Genomic DNA, 19,859 nt, shown 5'->3' on the forward strand with positions numbered 1-19,859 from the left:
TACACTACTCATATATAGCACATCATCAATCATACATGCTGCATTAAACCTGTCATTACACCAACCTGTGTCGTGTATCAGATAGACATTCTTTGTATTGCAATGCAACTATATATACAAAGAGTTTATGTTTATTAGATTACATTTGTTCATAGACCTCATAAAATGATAGAGATATGCGTAATAATAAAAATGTCGGATAAGCATCTTTATACTTTTTTCTTCTTAAATATCTATAATCTTGGGGTATAAAAATGTTCCTGATATGACATGACAATATAACACGTGAGAATAAAAAAGATTAATCGTTTGCTCATGGTACTCATAATCCGCCAAGATAAATAACGTTAATGACATGAAATAAATTATATATTCTCCAGTAATGAAAGTGGCCGTAATAAACGAATGGTAGAAGCGCAGTCGTCGAAGACAAATCATCGTCGTCGTCGTCGTCACGAATCCGTGGAAGAACTTGAATTCCAAACGGAAAAGGCGTACCGGATGTTTGGGCTCGCCACTTTAAGGACATGTGGCTGGACAGATAGCCATCGGTCTTGAAGCTAATTAGCGACGCGCAGTGCGAACAAGCAGGACAGCCGGGATACTCGACGCACCAAGAAGAGAGAGTGTGCGAATATATAACACGAAAGAAGCGCAGTATCCCCCCGGTGAACGCCCTTGCTGTCTTTCTCTCCTCTCACCTCGTCCTCTTTTACTCTTTGGACGCGCCGGGCACCACCGGGCTGCGCTGGGCACGATCGACGAGCGCACGTCACGAACGATTTCGCGGGTAGATACCGTCGGCCGACGGTTTCGTCGTTCCTCGTTATTACGCGCATAATTTCTCGGAACCTCGCTCAAGGCGCAGTAAAATTATGCGCGAATGCGGATCACAGCCCTGCCGTGCGTGCCGGGACCTCGACACGAGTATACGCGTTACAATGTATCGGTACACCTGTACTATGACATTAATCACGTGGTACGGGACATTCCTGTCACGATGTATACCAGACATTATTCGCGCGCGAGCGAGGCGAAACGGAAAGGCGCCGGGATTATTCGAGAAATATTTAAATTAGACTCGCTTATCGCGTGTCGGCTTATATTCGTCTTGATTCCCGTTTGCTAGAGAGAACGCCGAGGAGGATCCAGCGATCGTGAGATCGTATCCTTATCGGTGATACGAGCGATATTAATATTGGCATATCGGTTGCATCAATCCACTCACATTCACTGGCCGGAGTCGTACTTGCGACACTTCTTATCGGGATATCAGAGAGACCAGTGATGATGGGAAGTGAGTCTTATAATCAGTGACAGCCAAAAACAATTATAGCGACACACCTCAGTGAGTTATTCTTGTAGATATAAAAGGTGCAAATAAAATGTTTTATCTTCCTTTATTAAAAAGATAAAATGACGATCAAATATGTATATATATCCGAATAAATATCATTACAAATTTTCAAAGAAAGAAAGAAAAAGAAATACATATTTAGAAAGAACGATTTTGCTGAAGTATTTAAAAAGCTAGACACAGATTTGAAAATAACTTTGACGATTAACATAATTACATACATAAAAATCTCAAATATGATGAGCAAAAAGTTTTGATATTCTAGCAGTCTCTTTGAACGTCTCACATAATTATTTTGATGGTCTAACAAAATTATTTTCAACTCTGTATCCAGCTAAATTTTTAGATGTTTCAATAAAACTGTTCTTCCCGTATAGGTCGCTATAAAAGTTTTGCAATACGTAATATTTATTAGAAGAAACTGGTAGATATTTGTGGCATTATAGATAGAATGTAGAAAAGTACATGAAGAGAGGAGCCATACTTTTGTGTTTAGCACAAATAAAAAATATTCCTGCTTCGTTCACATCGCCATAATTCGATGTTTATTTGTTGTTTTCTCGCGATTCTATTGCATACAAAACTTGCTTGCTCCTTTCCCATGTATTTTTTTTACGATTTACAAATATCCGCTTCTTCCAATAAATATCGCAAAATTTTCACATAAGCAATCTATGAATATATAATTTACTGATTTTGTGATTTTCATTTTTTTTCGAAGAAAGGTACAAATGGGGGAAACAACCACGAAAACTGATTGAATCAGTAGAAAATAGCAGACAAAGCAGTCGATTTGTACCACGGGACGAAGAATAAAACTCTAGAGTCCCGTATGCTGAAAGGAGAGCAAGCAAAGAACAGAGACTCGTAAAAAGGGCTACTATGCAAGACGATCCCATGTCGCGATGACGACGCCCTGGCGCCTTGATCTCCGACACCTTCGAATGCGCCTCCTATTCTCGGCTGAAATATCTCGTACCGGCTGTCGTTTGACTTTTTTACCTGCGCGGATCGAGAGAAGATTCGACTCCTGCAGTTGTAACATTGCGCGCGATAACTTCCCGATGCGATTCCAAGACTATTACAAACGAGATTCAATTATCGAAATCGTAAATTCGCATCGATACATCGCACATCAAAATGTAACACTAATGCAACAACCTCACAAAGAGAACGTTTCAATATTACGATCTGATAAGTCCAAAGTGTATTCACCAGGGGAGATCTCGCCGGAGGTAATGTTTCAGTATCATCTAATGATCCTTAATCATTCTAAAGCCATCTTTGACACACGCGAGATAAATTTAATAGTAACCATTAAACAAGCGAACGGGAATATATCTCAGGCAAGTACATTCTACACTTCAAAGCACGCACGACCCATAGAGAGGCGGGACAGGTCGTTTGGTGAGTCGTCGTGAGAAATAAATGATCTCCGCGGGTCGAATCCGAGTTGCGGATGAAGGTGCAATCGTCCCATCTTCCTGCCTCGCCGGACTTGAAGCGATTTTACCAAGCATTCGTTCACGCAGAAATACAACATCGAATAATAAGAATGCCATTAAAGAATTAAATGAGGCCCCTATAAATACGCGCCAAGAAAATGACGCCGGGAAAAAGAGCAGAACGAGAAGAAAAAAAAAAGATTGTACGAAACGTGCGGAGCAAAGGGAGGCGGAAGAAGGAACGGTTAATTTGTTGTGCATCAACAGCACCGGCAGCTATGAAGACAAGCTACAGAGAGAGAGGTACTGGGGTCGTACTAAGAAAATAACTAGAGATAATTACGCGCATAAATCAGAGTGTTAATATTCGGGGGCGTAGGTAGGAGGCGCAGGTAGATATATTCGCCTATAGGTAGGCAGGACTCGTGGATATATACGGGAGGAAAAGAAGAAAGGGGAAGAGAGGTCGGATGAGAGGAGACAGTGAGAGACGGAGAGAGTAAGAGCGGAATAATGCCAACTTCGGATCGGTAGATCATTCGTGGCCATTGGATACGCCTCCTTGTTAGCCTGGGTTTACTTAGTCCTTCGACGCTCCTACGACGTGCGTTACGCCCGCTAATAGCCCACCGGTAACGAACTACCGTCGACCTTTTTTGAGGACCTTTTAAGCGAAAACGCGTTTCTCTGCTCTCGCGCTGCCTCTTATCGATCATGGCCGTCATCGCGAGAAAGGATCGCCCCGTGGAGTCGCCTCTGAAAGCGAATTCCTTCCCACGTTTGCCGCGCTGCCCCAACGAAAGGATATGCGCCACTTAAAAAGCAGTCCTCAGGGCGATATTCGTAATTTATCGGTCGCAAAAGGAAGGACTTTGCGCTGGTGATTCGCTCAGTCCGTACGCGCGAATTATTTCCAGCTGTCGTCGTGATTCCCGTGCATAATCGCTTGTCGTTCGACATTCTCGACATGTTCGTGCGGTATCGAAATTTTTCTCGACCGATGAGGGATACGCAATAGTGGCAAAACAAAACAAAACAGGAAAGAAAAAAAAGGAGAGAGGGTGCACAGTGGCGTTGAAACACTCATAACAGGTGGACCGATACTCGGCACGAAGATACATCTTCGAGGTGGGCGGTCCCACACTCCTTAAATCAGCCCGCAGCCACCATAACATTAAGCCCACCTCCTCTCTTACGGCACGTCTCATCTCCTGCCGTTTATTTGTTTGCTTAGAGCGAGTAATTAGAATCCGATACAAATGGTTATTATTTATCGGCACGGAGAGGCGAGCAGAATCGACGAGAGTCCTGGTACGAATGCACAGAATGGACGGCTGAGGTATACCTCCTGATTGCCTGGCGTTATTAAACCGGGAGATACCACGAGATAAATACACGGAGGCCAAACACCGGCCACTATATAATGTTACCGGCGATCCTCACTAACAGCTTTCATTCGCGAGCGATGCAGAACTCAATTATTATAGCGATGTCCTCTGCAAACGCGCTATTAATAATTCTTTATGTTTTATAAATGTCTAACATTATTTCATAAAATTGGAATACTTCTTCAACTTTATTTAACTTATTGGTATTTTTAAATATTTAAAATTAATCTTTCAAAAAAAAGTACAAGATAAGATAAATGCAAGTTATCACAAACATTATCAGCGATAGTTGCAACTGTCGAAGCATAGAAGCGGGTTCATGGAAATAAATGTAATGAGATTCCTGATTGAACAGGGGCCAACCGCGCGTCACGTCAGACCGATGCACCCGTCTTGCATTCCGAAGAACACACTGCGCGACTCACAGAGGCGAATCTATCGCGATGCCAGACGCGTCCGTTAATAAAATATAATGGGCACACAATGCCTCTCTCCCTCGATGATGACGATGTATACACCTGACCTACAGAATACAATGGCCGTCTACATCGTTTGGGCGCGATTCACCTAAGTGTGTATGGACAGACCTTTCTAATGGCTTTTGTGTAAGAAAAAAAAGATAAATGCTGCGTCTATCATGAAAATCATAGTAAATCATAGACAATGAAAAATATAAGATACTGATACGAATATTTACTCTCTGTTCTCCTTTATTTCAAAGCACAAAAATTCGTAAACATCTAATGCCCCATTAATGATTAATAGCTTTAATGTCAATCCAACTTACTTTTTAATCTCTCCCTCTAGTCTTCTAAGAATTAGAAAAAGATGAAGAGAAATTGAACTGAGATTAAAGTTAATCTATATTGGTAGAAACAAACATAAGTCTTATAAATTGTTATATATTTGAATTTCTCTTCGGGATTACAATTATCAGACGCTATTAATTGTTCATTACATCAACAAAATTCTAGCGAATGAAATCGTTAGTCGAATATCGAATAATCATTCGATTTATTTATTCCAACAAAGGCTTCATAGGGGATGGAGATACGCCGAGGGTAACGTTGATTAGCTCCGCTGTTGATTTAATTACCGGGAGAGTAATTGGCATGCCTACTGACGATCCCCTTCCCTTTCCCTCTCAACACAGACACTCCCTGTCGCTTACTTCACTCGCTCTCCAACACCCTATCGCCTCACACCCTGTCCTAAACTGTTGCATATTCATCGATGATAGATTATTATATGTCAAAGACTCGCAACCAGGAACAATTGATCTTGGATAATACCGACTAAATACATATAACATATTTTAAATTAAAATTTATGTGATCAATGTGTATTCATAATTGACAAATATTCGCTTTATGTTGATCAAAATCGATAAGTCTCCTCGAAATTCGAAAAATTGCCGGTGTTCGAATTTGTTTTTTTTTTACCTCTCGCTTTTCAAGTATCGTAAATTGGTTCGTTCGCCTGGTTTATCGTACGTGTTTCGTGGAGAATATATGCAAATGAAAAAAAAAAACAGCCAGAAAAACAAACAACGACAGAGCAGTTCGTTGCCAATTTCCGCGAGTCCGAGACACATCGTAAAAAGGGCACCGCGGACGGTTAGGTTCGTACGGTAGCGGTTATAGGCGAACGTATATCGCGGCGATGTTATCCGCAAACACGCGGGTTCGACCAATTTATCCCAAGGGATGAGGCAGACGTGGCACGGCGGTAGTGGGTGTGGGGCAACCTTGTCCAGTGGAATGAATTCAGCACGCAGCCCCTGTGCGGTCGAGCTACCTCTACCCCTTTCGCCAACCATCTCCAACCACCGTGCAACGTCCCCACCTTTCGACCATTTCACCCTCTCATCCGTCCCTTCCTCTTTTTCGTTCATCTGATAGCGTGCGCGCGCGCGCACGTTAGGGTAGCTTCAGAATGTTCAAATAGAGAACCGATAGAAATGAGTAATAAAGGAAACAAGTAGTAACATAGTTATGAATTTTAATAGGATTACTAAAAGAATTACTGAAATAAATCAATAATTAAATAAATAATTAAATCAATAATTAAATCAATAATTAAATAAAATTTAATTCCGATTAATTCTTGAAAATATTATTTTATTAATTTTTTTTCATATATCAGAAGATCGTAGTTAATTATCAATAACATAGAACATATTTTATCAGTTACATGTTTCTTAAACTATTTTAATGTCAGCAGTAACTCCACTGAAGGAGCAACTCCATGTTACATTCGTGGCGGTCAAACTACTTGACAGGCGACGATTTATAATCGATACAAGTGGTGTGAATAGCCCTTAACCTGCTACCATCCGCCACTCCTGATCCGCTCCACATATCGCTAGCGTGGTATACAACAACCGCCTGATTGCCACGGGGGTTCTTAGATTTATTGACCTGTCAATGGCGGCGCGCGAAAATGGCGAATTTACAACGCCGCAGGTGTTAAGTTCTGCCGTGCGTGTAATAACGGCCTGATCCCCAGGCCTACGGTAAGCCACACCGTAATTATATTTCTGAACCTCCCGCTCGCTACCTTTGTCATTATCATCCGAAGTGGCGTAGTCGTAATTCAATGAGATCCATCGCGCGATCGCACGTGTATATGTGAACGATAAAAGTCCAACGCGCGAATCTAGGAAATTTTAGCATGCAACGCAGTGCATGCTAAAGCAATGTGTGTGCATCAGGGTTGGGAAATTTAGCGCTGCGAAAGGTTTCTTACATTTCCTACGTATAATATCATATAAAACATATAAAATGTATATACGTTAAAATTCTAAAATCCACTTTAAATGAAATACAACACAGTGTACTGCATAATTAAACCATTAGATCAGTTAATATTAAGTTTAGGAAATCTGTTACATCGCTCAGGCTTTTGATTTATAACTGCTTAGTACACCTGCTTAATATACTGATACACCTACTCTCACTTTATATAGTTTTATTTTTATTTTGTAGAATGTAGTTTAGGTTAGTAGTGCTAAGTGCGAACAGTGAAGCGCCATTTTACTACATAGTTGAAACCTACGATATATTATACACAGTTTCATCCATGTATGAAATCACGCATAATACATTGAGTTTGCCCAATCTTGCATATGTATATGTTGTTACGTGTACTGCGAGTCTTATTTACATTCTTTATAAAAAATTTTCCGACATTGTTACGTTTATTTTCTGAGTGTACACTACTAGAAAGAATCTTACATTGATTGAAAATGGACAAATTAGAATTTTCTGGTTGAAAACTAAAATCCTAATTGAAATAACCAGAAATCTGATTGATCAGAATTTTTTTGTTTTGTTCATTTTTTACCTCAAAAATTTTTCTCAGTGAAAATATTACAGTTCCAAATTTACAAGCAAAATTAACGCAAATTCTGAAGAAGACAGTACAATAATTCTAAAACTAAGCGCAAAAATAAATAAAACAGCACGCAAAAAAATATTTTGCTGCTTCAGTTAAAATTAGTTAATATAGCTTTTTTTGTATCTGACAGAAAATTATGTATCTTACGCATAGTATTTATAGCACAAATTTAAATTCTAACTCTGTTATCTATATGATTAGATGCAATACATATCTAATATTGCAATATTTGCTAGAAATTTATCTATTTTAGCTATTTTTCGTACTTAGATAATTTTCGCTATAATTGCAAGATTACTTTTTTGAGTGAGTGTAAGTTGCATAAAATGCTAACGATATGATTTATAACTTATAAATCTCGCACAGGGCAGAATAAAATAATACATGTAGTTTATCCTACCTTGAGCCTGGTGAGACGAGGTTCCTCGGCTGCAAGCTTCGCCAGCGCTTGATAGTCCCCCTGCGATGCTCTAACCAGCCACTCTCGCGATTTTCCATCCAGTTGCTTTGGGAAAGCATCGATCGTGGTGATTATTAGCGATTAATGGGTGCGAGGGATCGCCGGATCGATCAGCAGCACGCGGAAGATCGAGCGGGCCGTTCGATCGAGAGCAGACGAATTTTAATTAAGATCCCCGGCCACGATCTGGTGTGCATTTATCAGGGACCGACGATGCACGTCCGATCAGGGAAGAGAATTACGGCCCGTGCTGCGTCGCTCTCGTCGGATTGGCGCGCGCAATAATCGCGATCTGCGGTGGGTGATGAACTTACCGAGGCAACGGAAGCGCTGTCATCCTCGTCGGCGCCCTGCGGAGAAAAGAAGAGAGGAAAGAGGGGATTAGAGTTGATCCCTTGAAAATCAACATTACGCGCTACGTCACGCGGACGCTCACGGGGCACGCAGCGACAAGTCGTGGCAAAAACCGGTCCGCTGTATATGGCGTTGGCGTTGATGCAGAAAGAGAGAGAGAGAGAGAGAGAGAGAGAGAGAGAGAGAGAGAGAGAGAGAGAGAAAGTACGTCCTCGCTATACCGCGTGCGTACCACGATGGCGAATACACGAAGTGGCATGGAGACGACAGGGGGAAGAAAATGCGTGAGCGCAGCGGGAGGCCACCGAACACGGGACGCGCGCTTCGGCCATCAGATTGATATACGGATCCAATAATTGATTCTCCGGCGCAAGGCTTTGGGAAGCTGGCTGGGCCGCACGCACTTACGCAACCCCCGACCATCGCCCGTCCAAGAACAGACGTCCCATTTCGGAAACTGCCGTTTGCCGGACGGACGGCAAACGCACGAACGATTCACGATCGCGATTATTGATAGGGCATAAAAGCACTTAAGATATATTTTCGATAAAATTCCTATCGCACACGGTGCCTCGTATCGCTTACAAAATTCTGCTTTTAACAGAGAATCCACGCACTATATGATTACGTAATTTTATTTGTGTTTTCATATTCATATTCTGCCGCCGCGATAAATCTTAATCTTAATAATATCCTTAACAGATCTTGATAACATCCTTAAGTCACACATACAAATACGTAAATAAATTTTTTAACGAGAAACTCGTCGTTTAATCGTGCTCGTATAGCGCCGATCGTGTAGTGTTCCACGTTATACTTACGATAGTATATGCACGTGGTACGGTAGGATGACGCGACGAAGGTGGTGGCGATGGAGGAGGGAGGAGGTGAGGGTTCTCTTCTGATCTCAGAAACGCTAAACGACTACTCATCCCTGTTAAACTGTTTGTATTTTCACTCGTCACGGCCACATCGGTTGTTCGAGGTGCTCATATCGACACTCGACCCCGAATCAATCGTGACTCTTCATAAATTACTTCCACAGACCGCGGGAGATGCGCGTTTGCATTTTGGCCGAGTCATCATTAGCCAGCCGCGATATATCTTTATCCATCGACATCGCTCGTGTCCTTAAGTGAAATCACGACTCGAAGGACACGCGTCGATAAAAGCGAGACGAGTATATCTAACGTTTCAACATTAATCCAATTCTCCCTCTTGTCAAAAAGAAGAATCTTTTGTGTTGCGCGAGAATGTTCTGATTTTGGAGAGCGGAATCCTCTTCCGGAAAGCTTGTCGTTTAGAAATCAGAATGATAACCACTGACCTCCCGTCGCGTCAGGTGGTGCATCGAGGTGCGTTCCCAGCTTTCGTGCACTATGTGTGCTCTCGCAAACACGTTTGTACGCGTGCGAATGCACAGATGCAAGCTGATAGGACGGACTTTGTTATATGCATGTATCACAGAGGTCATGCTTCATCGGCGATGCAACAATTGTACTTGCGATAAAAAGACATCATTGCTTGTGGCGGCGGTAAACGGATGCGACCGAATTAATTTTTAATTTAATTCTTTCAGTTACAAGACACAACTGTCTTATTATTATTAATAATAAGTATACACCTGAATGAGATACGCTTTCTTATCTTCCTTACGCGAAATATATAAGTACACTTAAAAAAAAAAAAAAAGAATACCTAACTGTTTCCAATTATTAAAGCAATATATAAGAATACGTAATAATTCAATTCTCTGGGAAAAATTCTTCCTCATACATTACAAGATTAATATGCAAATTGTCGCAAAATTATGCAAGCAGCGAAGAACAAGAGGACTCATTGGCATTTTACCGAGAATCAAAGAGATTTCGAAGAGAGAAACTTAGAAGAATTTTGATCTCGATATTGAGAATCACAGACTACTCACATATAGTATTTCGCTGTTCAAATCATGTGCATCGCTGATTGATTTTTAAATGATCGCAATACGACTCAACCGATTTTCTATGAGATTTGGGGGCAAGGGACACTTGTTCTCTTGTATCTCGGACCTGAAAGTATGTAAATATTCTCATCCCTTCATAGCGCGAGATCTCCAAGAATGATCAGACAAACCAGTCAGCGATGGTACAGTCACAACGTTCCATGAGCCATAACGGCGTGGTTATCAGATAAGCTTATAAGACCCGAGTAATCGTAATAGCATCGCAATGGCGATTTCTCTGGCTCCATCGCGGTCGATGAACGAAGATGGAGAAGCGGCGGATGAACGAAGACGAGAGAGGAGAAATGAGTCGCCTCTGTTCCATCGGCGAGTCATTGTTCCGTCGTAATTAATATTTTAATTGAGATCAGCGGGAATTAATTAACACAACAGCCTGTTAAGGTCGTTCGCCTAAACCGATCAATCGCGATCGTGATGCACTTGTCAGGATCAAGATTTAATTCATCTTCTTATTCATAATATCTCTATCAGACGAACAAGACATTATAAGTTTGATAAAGCTTTAATTCATGAAAAGGAAATAATCGTGAATAAATTGATTACCAGCAGCAAATGATATTTCAAGAAAGAAACAAGGATCCATTAACTCTACATTAGTCGAGTGGTTTTTTGAATGTAATTATTCACGTAGAATTCTAATACCCCAATATTTCAATTTTTATTGTTCTTTTTGATGATTTACAATTAAATAAAGATAACATTCTATACATTCTTTAAATAAAGATAAGTGTAAAAAAAGTTTTTTAACTATACACAATTTGCGCTAAATGTAATAATATATACACAAGAAGGAACAGTTTTGCTGAAATATCTAAGAATTTAGCTAAATATAGATATGAAAATAATTTTGTTTGGACCATAAAAATAATTATGTAGAAAAAACTAATTGTTATGATGTTAAAACGTTTACAGTGTTATCATCAATGCTTAAGCGTTCAAAATTATTTTGATTTGGACCAAACTAAATTATTTTCAGATCTGAATCTAGTTAAATTTTGAGATACTTGAACAAAATTAAAAACTATTCTTTCCGTGTAAATAGCACTTATATATTTAATGAATGTATAAGATTGAAGTATTTTGCATATCTCATGTGAATAATGAAGTATTAATTCATCCGTTATGAATATAACAAATCTATGTTTAGAACTATCTTTACGTGTTTAATGACAGTTCGAATAGCTAAATATCCCATCGTAACAGCGAACATACGCAAATGGATGCTCGTACATCACATTCGTAATCGGATAAAAAGCTAACAACGCGACGCATACAAGCCGCATAATCAGTTAGGATGTGATCCTAGCACGAGCGAGCGGCGAACCGAGTATCATAGAAATGGATACAAAGGGGCCATCAGCAGCCACGGTAACGAGCCAGCCGACCTACCCACCCCATCGTATCCCCCATTGTTATCGCTCTTCGTGGCGCATCAACGCCAACTCAAAAACACGCTCTCCCGGCAGTTAAGCCGTGCACATTCGCGCGTCTAATTCCGCGAATGTGGCCAGCGGCAGGTACTCAACTACTCAGCAGGCATGCACGTGCTTACTCGTGCCCTCTTGTCTCTTTCTCTCTGTCTCTCTTTTACACTTCCCGCGTCTCTCCCACGTCTCAAACAATAAAAGGAATACACGGTGTAAAGCAGATAGCAAACGCGCTTGCTCTCTTCAGGGTGGAAACGTTTTAATAAGCAGACGTGCGTTGGCCTCTCCGAGGGGGCGTATAAATATATTCGGTTGCTCTAGCGAAAGCGTACTTTCGCATTGCGAAAGAGTGAGAGACGTGATACAGAGAGACTATGAGGAACGGAGTGGTGTACCGGGGGCGGATATATCGGTGAGACGACGAGGGGTAAAGCGGGGGACGGCGGGCGTGGTAGAACGAGAGGCAAAACATGTTGCGGCACGAGCTGCCTCGAGAGCTCCGCGGAATTAGCTTTATTATAACCTGGGGGCCATCCATACATGCCTAACAGCGCACGAACATTCGCCGGCCAATAAGCCAAATGCTAACCAAACATTTTCGCGACTCGGCACACCCTACAATTCATCCCTTCCTCGCGTCCCTCTGTATCGCCGAGAGGTTCAGCAAGGAGGATCGATCCTGATTAAAGCGAGATGTGTATTTAACATAACTATCAACCGACGATTCGAACATGACAACTATTTGCCACACTTAATGTTTTATGGTTTCGCTTTGGATAACGAGGCATATTTTTGATATATATAGAGTGTCCCAAAATTAATGATAAATATTTTTAAAACATTTTTTGACAAGACATTTTAAAACAAAAAGTCTAGTACGAAAATGTGAAGGCTGTGATAGTTTTCAAATAGGAAAAATTTTAAAATTACAACTGTCGAGTCTAGAATTTCATACACTCAGAGATGGTCAATGTGAAGATGTTTCCTCAAACTTGATGTTTTTGACAATAACAAACTTCAATACCTTCACACTTGATAATCTTACCATTTCTAAATGCGAAATTCTAGCTCCGTTATTTGTAATTTTTAAACTCTCTTTCTATTTGTGAAAACTATCAAACAACGATTACATTTTCGTATTAGACTTTTCATAATGTTACAAAGAAACTGTCTTCAAAATATTTATCGTTATCAATTATGGGACACTCTGTATACAAAAAGAGAATTCCATTTTTCTATTTCAATTGTATGAAGTTTACAAAAAATTAAAGACATGATTTATCAATCGTGATTCTACTTAAGTTACGAAGGCTAATACAAGATGCATCGAAGAATTAAGCGCATCTTCACTGCGGCTGTAGGGAAGTCCTGCTATTCTCTAACGACTCTCCCTCCCTTAGGAGGGAACTTTTCTGGTCGCAGCAGCGCCGTGAAACGATTAGGCCCGGATTAGTCGAGCGCGCGAGATCGATTATGCGATCCTGCGGATAACATTGGCCTGATTTATTCCCCTAATGGGCGTTCGCGCATTCATTTCGAGGCCGTGCGAGGCAATTCCACGGGGCTTCGTCGGATGGCGGTGCCCGTCCTGCCGCTGACAGGAAAACTCTCGCTGGGTGATTCAGCGTTCGGTTCGGCGACGCCTCCCACATAATGCCTACCTCGGGTACCCACCTACCTAACGCCATTTCCATCGTCAGGGATCATAATCCAAGGTTCAATCGCGAGCCAAATGAAATCGCGTCGAAATATAACGACGAGATGTTAAGGCTAAATGGTCGAAGACGACTCAAGTGTTGCCTTCTAATCAAATTGCCTCTCGTTTGTTCAGTTTATCGATGAGGAATCAACTGGTCTCATTCAAATGATTTAATAAAAAAAAAGAAAGAAAATAACGAGTAATGAATGCAATTTATGAAATACGTAGAACATTTCATTTTAATAATGTTTACATAGAAGCACAATGCTACAACTAATGCCGGATCTATAAGTTCGATATGTCCGTAGTACAATAAAATAAATGATAACACAAAGCAAAATTTTTTTAAATTAGATTTATGATTATATAGATTCCAGCTTGAAATCGGTTGGGCGGAATTAATTTTGCGACGGCGGAATACAAGCGTCGCGTATATACAAGCGAAATTCGACAAGTCGGTACGGAACAATTACACGATGGCGGGGAAATTAGCGATCGCGGACGATTATTATCTCGCGCGGTGGCACAGAGGGTGATTCATAACCCGCGCCTCGTATTTTCGCGGATGGCACACGTCGAATTTGGTCCGGATGGGAAACACGGACGGCATCGACACCGCACGCTCGCTCAACCGGCCCTCTTCTCCACCGCCCCTTTACTCCTTCGTTGACAGGATTATATTCGTACATACCCACCGTGTTCCTCGGTGTACCTCGGTCCCGCAATACGCGTCGCGCGATCATATTCCCGTCAGCTAATAAATTTAGCGCGGTGCTCGAGCGCACGACCGCCGTGCGATTATCGTCGCACGATTGTTCCATTGGCCATAGTTTCGAGAGGTTTCAATGGTAAAGCGGTTCTTTTCTATCGTGATTAAATGGTTACATACTTTAAAGAATCTGTCTTGTAGCTAAACTAGTATAGACTTTTGAAATCAAAGTGAAATAGATATTTGATAAAAGCGAAAAAGTTTAGTGCAGAAATAAAAAACCTATAAAAAACCTTAGAAAAAAAGTATTATAACATTGTTCGAAATGATTGCCAATTGGAATTCAGTTTTCCATAAAAAAAAAAACACAAGAGAAATCTAGGGATTAATTGAACAATTCCGATCCATCTAAACAGTTCTATAATATAAATTGATACTCTGATACAAATTATTTAATAATCTTGCGATAAATCGCGTAGAATTGTAAATAAAGTGTAATATCATGAACAAATTAGATGAGTCTGCTGATAAATATCTGTGAAAAGTCGATAGTGCTGACGTAAAGTACGCTAGGAAACTGTCAGACAGAAGAAATCTTAATAGCCGATGCGTCGGAGCGATAGAGTTGTTGTGAAATTAACTTCTCGAAAAGAGTATCGTTTCACGAAATGACTGGGCGTGACGAACGCGTGTTAATCTACGCCGGTGTTGTGCAATAGTGCCGAGCGCGATTATATCGCAGATATATACATTCGATATTGTACGACCAATAAGAAAATTAAAACATATATATTCAGATTACAATATGTTCCAATTCAGATTGAAATATGTTACTATTCATAAATATTACGTTCAACAAGACGCGTATCTATTCTTTTATGAATATTGCAGATAACAATTTTAGGAATCGTAGACGTCAGCAAAAACAAAAATGTGAAGGGATACCTGTCCTGAACTATGCTTATTCATCGAGAACCGAAACTTCGCGACATTCGATTCAGTGAAGCGAGGAAGAAATGGTTGACGTAGCCTGTTGTATAGTCCATGATGTACTGCGATGAAGGTCGAGCTTAGCCGCCCGCGCGGTTTCGTCTCCTAACGAGTTTATCGCATCCTCTTTAACGTTATTAACACGGGCTAACGAACTGGAAGTGCCGAGTCACCCAGGTCCTATACCGAACCACATTGGAGTCACGATGGTTCCGCCAGGTATACACACCTGTACACGCGTGTCTGATCTTTACGCAGGTGTGTGCGTGAATGTGTATGCGCGTGCGTGTGTGTGCGCGGGCTTGTAAGTACAGGGCGAGAGGTGGACGTTCGACAGTGCGAGTTACGTGTATAAGGTGGGATAAAGGTACGTATAGATACACAGTCTGGCCTGTCTGTGCGGCCCTGATACCCGGGTCTCTGGGCTAATTCCGAGGTGTAATCTACGGGTACCATCTCAATGGATTAGCATATAGATAGCGAGGTAGACTGACCGCATATATGCACACCTAGACCACGCTACGGAGGGAAGACGGGCATGTCCGTTTTGGTCCCGTGTCCTACGCACGTAAGGGGGTCAAATGATGTTGCAGCGACGTTCTCAAGCAATTGCTAGAAATAAACTCTGAACATATTGTGTGTTCACATTAACGAAGCCAATTAAGACTTGTACAATCAATAGGTAGTACGAAAGATTTCTGGCTGCCGAGAGATATTTCTTTTTCTTTTAAAAGTCATCGATAAAAACTGACAAATGTAACAATGTAGTATATAGAATATGTAAACTATCAGTATTAATTTTAAAAATATTCATCGAGTTTCTCAGATTACTATCAAGGATCTTTTTCGTGCAATTCAATCCCATCTGCCACATCGACATGGCTATAAAAAGACATGCCATCTTTTTCTGTGAGGACTTCCGTCTCGGAGATCATTGGAGGATAAGAGGCGTCATCGACGCTGATGGCAACGGACGGTGGGTTACGAGAGGGGGCGGACGGACCGCGGACTTGGGGCATTTCGCCTGAGGTGATTCGGTCGCGAGGTAATTTGTGCTCACAGCGGGGCTGAGCAAACACGCGCGGCGGGGGTGCCTCGAAAAATTAAATAACTCGATGACTGGTCACATTCTCGAACGTGCGCGGCACATATAGCTCTCGGGATCGAATGAACGTGCATACATACATATGTACGTCGACGGTCCCGAGATGTCCGCGAAGAAGGGCGCCTCTCGGCTGAATGACGTGGCCCTCTATTGTCCCTCTTCTCTCCCTCTTTCTACCTTCTCGCATCGCAAACGGTGCCTTCGGTTGAGTATCCCGGGGGAACATCGTGGGCCTTGTGTGCCTAGGACCATCCCAGGACTGTGCCCAGGGAGTGAGCGCCGGCCTCCCGCAGACTTATGAATACAAATAGCCGCTCACTGCGCGACTCAGATCCCTGATAAGGTACGGTCCTGACTTACCTTACCATCGCATAAAGTACAGACTTAGAGCCTTGCAAGGCCTATCCGATGTATAGGATCGTTTAATGGCAGATTATCCTCGCGAGAAAGATTCAGATCAGCCAAAAAGATTTCGCAAGTTACACGCGGATAAATTGAAAAATAAGATGATTACAAAATTTAAGTAAAACACACAAAAACAATATCAAATGTGAAATCAATTGTCTATAAAATCTACTCGATGTAATATCTCGACTAAATATAAATCAATCTTTCGAAGAAAATCGACGGGCTTATTGTTCGAGTTATTCATTTTTTTTGCGATACTGTGACGAAAAATTATTATAAAGAAAAACAACTAGACGATAATACAAAAATTTCAATTCCATGATCAGACCACCAAGAAGGGCTTCATAACCCGGAAGGGCGGCGTCTCGTTCACCGCTGTCATGACAGTCACAATCAGTCAGTTTTCGGTTTAGTCTCCGGACTATCACTACGGGAGACGAGACTCCCGTGGATGAATACCGGAATCTGCCATTCACCGGGAACGTTGGAGAACGGAGAAGGTAATCAACGAGACTGATTTAATATACGCGCGCATCTCGAGAAGGAAAAAGAAATCTTGTTATCCGCCTCGTAATCTTTTTTCCAAGAGAAGATGTGGCGGTTGATAGATTAGTGTAAGACCAGAAGCCTAAGTTGGTATGGAAACGTGATAGACGATAGGAATTATGAGAAGACAACAAGCGACCCATTGTAAATCGTTTCCCTTTGCACCCCTTGCGTAGGCATCTGCCCTACCTACCATATGTATTACCACATAAAGGCCCAAAGAATTCTCTCGCGGAAGTGAAGGCGAGGCGAGGCAATGCGAGGCGTCGCCACTGCTGAACAAACAAATTTAATGCGCGTAACGACACCAATTTAAATGATAATGCGCGGTATGTGTGCCTTCAAGATTAACTCGTAATAGGCCGGAATAAATGTCGGCGGACCTGTTAGAGGTGTATCTAGTCGTCCGTTACACGGAAACAGTGGGTGCTAACTACTCCTGTAGACAAGCTTGTTTATATTGGTGCGTGTTGTGCAGCACGAAAACTGTAAATCCACACGCACGCATCTGGCGGCAGTCCCAAGAAAATTGGGTCGCCACGAATCACGTCTGCTAGATCTCTCAACGTCGTTATTAACGAGACCGCGATGAGTTATCATCAGGCATATCGCATCGCGCTAGCATCCGCAACCCACAATTATCCGGTCGGTTATTAAATTTTACCAACGATATTTAATTATCCTTCGACGAGGTGTTGCCGAGCGCATTAAACGCTATGCCATAATTTACTCGATTACGTGTAGAACGTTCGATAACCGATAATCACATTCGACGTTACAAGAGATACGCGCCCGAATGCATCTTCTCATAAATGACCAGTTTGGCAGTTACGCGATTTTCCCGTGTTATACGTACGCGATAGTGCGATGATGATGGAGAAAAAAAAGAATTTATGCGGGAGAGAATGATACCATGCGAGTTCATCGACTACATCGATAAATTCCGATGGTAATGAGTGGGCTTATCTCAAAGACACTTATCAATCGGCACTCCTGCTCAAGTAAATTTGCCTAATTAAGGAACAAGATGTAAACGATTTTATTTCCATCACTGTTCGTGCTATCTGCGTATCTGCCGATCACTTGGAATGAATAAATGGTTTCCTTCGTATCTTCCATTCTTTCTCTCTCTTTCTTTTCTTTCAGAAATCGAGCAACGCATTTAAACCACTATGGCCAGGTGCACCTGTCAAGTGCTCTATGCAGTTAGTTTGATTAATGACAGAAATATTTCTTGAATAAACAACGGGGTGCGCTTAAGCTCGCTGAACAGATTGACATTTAGATATATATACTTAAAAGCAACAACATTTAGATTTAAAAGATAACTACTGCAATTGCACGATAAAAAGATGATTCAAAATTAACCTTCGTTGATCTTATGTTAATATTACAAATCTAAATCACTGCGAAGAAAAATCTTCGCTGACGTATTTTTATTAATGAATATACAGAAGCGATTTTCTAAATTTTTTAAATATTATTAATGTAAACTATGAATTATAAGATCTTCTATTTAACATAAATAGATAAAAAAGGCATATTCTTGGTGCCTAATAATATTTCGTATAAATTTCCAGTTTCGTCAATTAATTTAATATTACGTAGATATTTCAGTTTCGGTTTAGGACGTTTCAAAATCAATAAATAATCAGCGCGTTGTTTGTTTAAACTAGAAATTGTAAAATTAATACAAAATATTATTAGGCATCCAAGATTCACTTTGATCGAATATACCCTTCTTTGCTTATTTGTATTAAACTTTTTTCGGTCGATTTTCATTTACTATTATTAATCTTTTATTTACTTTATTATCAAATATTTTACTTCAAAAACAAGAATCAGAAATATTAAACAGAAGCTAATTAGAGAGAATAATCAACTTCGATCAAACGAAGAGTCGACGAGGCTTTGGAAGTAAGCTGCACGAAGTAAGTTTGCCTGCGGAGGTGTCTTGTCGAGATTGTCGCAAATAGAATCATGTGCAAGCTGTGCCCTCGCTTCCTCACCTTGCCTCGCCACGCCATTGAACCTCTTTGCATATACATTCTGTAAGATTACTTTGTGCGGTTTACACCCAACCTCTCCCCTTTCCTTATCCCCTCGGTTGTCCCTCAGCAGCACGCTGCGCTTCACTTCAGCCCTCTGCTTTCGTTGCCGAGAGGCAAACTACCCTCCAAGTTTCACCCAAGGTCCCTAATGTATGCGGAACTATACAGCAGAAATTCCAAGTTCGGCATGGCCGTGTTAGGCGCCTTTACGATGAGTTTCTACCCTCTCGTTCTCTCTTTGCCGCGCTCGCGAGGGTAGGGACGAGGGGCTCGCTCGACAAGACTCGCCCTCCGCATAAGAGGCGAACACGCGTGATCCTAATTAGAACGCGTCTTCGAGGTGCCGAAGTAAAAGCGAGCTTCTTGTTAGGCGTCCCGACGAAGACGCCTTCGGCATTCACACGCACATATACGGGAGCATACAAGCAAGATGCACTCTCGAAGTAAAACAATTTTCTCTCTCTCTCTCTCTCTCTCTCTCTCTCTCTCTCTCTCTCTCTCTCTCTCTCTCTCTCT

General features: G+C 41.4%; 1 protein-coding gene across 1 annotated transcript in view; it reads right to left on the minus strand.

Moving 5' to 3' along the window:
- LOC108690387 (ankyrin repeat domain-containing protein SOWAHB) overlaps nt 1-19,859 on the minus strand; it is a 126,219-nt gene that overhangs the window by 87,577 nt on the left and 18,783 nt on the right. The window contains exons 6-7 of the mRNA XM_018197648.1: nt 8,364-8,399; nt 7,990-8,094 (exon numbers count right to left, since the gene is read on the minus strand). Coding sequence (XP_018053137.1) covers nt 7,990-8,094; nt 8,364-8,399 — 141 coding nt within the window. The remainder of the gene's footprint in view (nt 1-7,989; nt 8,095-8,363; nt 8,400-19,859) is intronic.

The sequence above is a fragment of the Atta colombica genome, unplaced genomic scaffold (assembly GCF_001594045.1).
Source record: "Atta colombica isolate Treedump-2 unplaced genomic scaffold, Acol1.0 scaffold32, whole genome shotgun sequence".
NCBI lineage: Eukaryota > Metazoa > Arthropoda > Insecta > Hymenoptera > Formicidae > Atta > Atta colombica.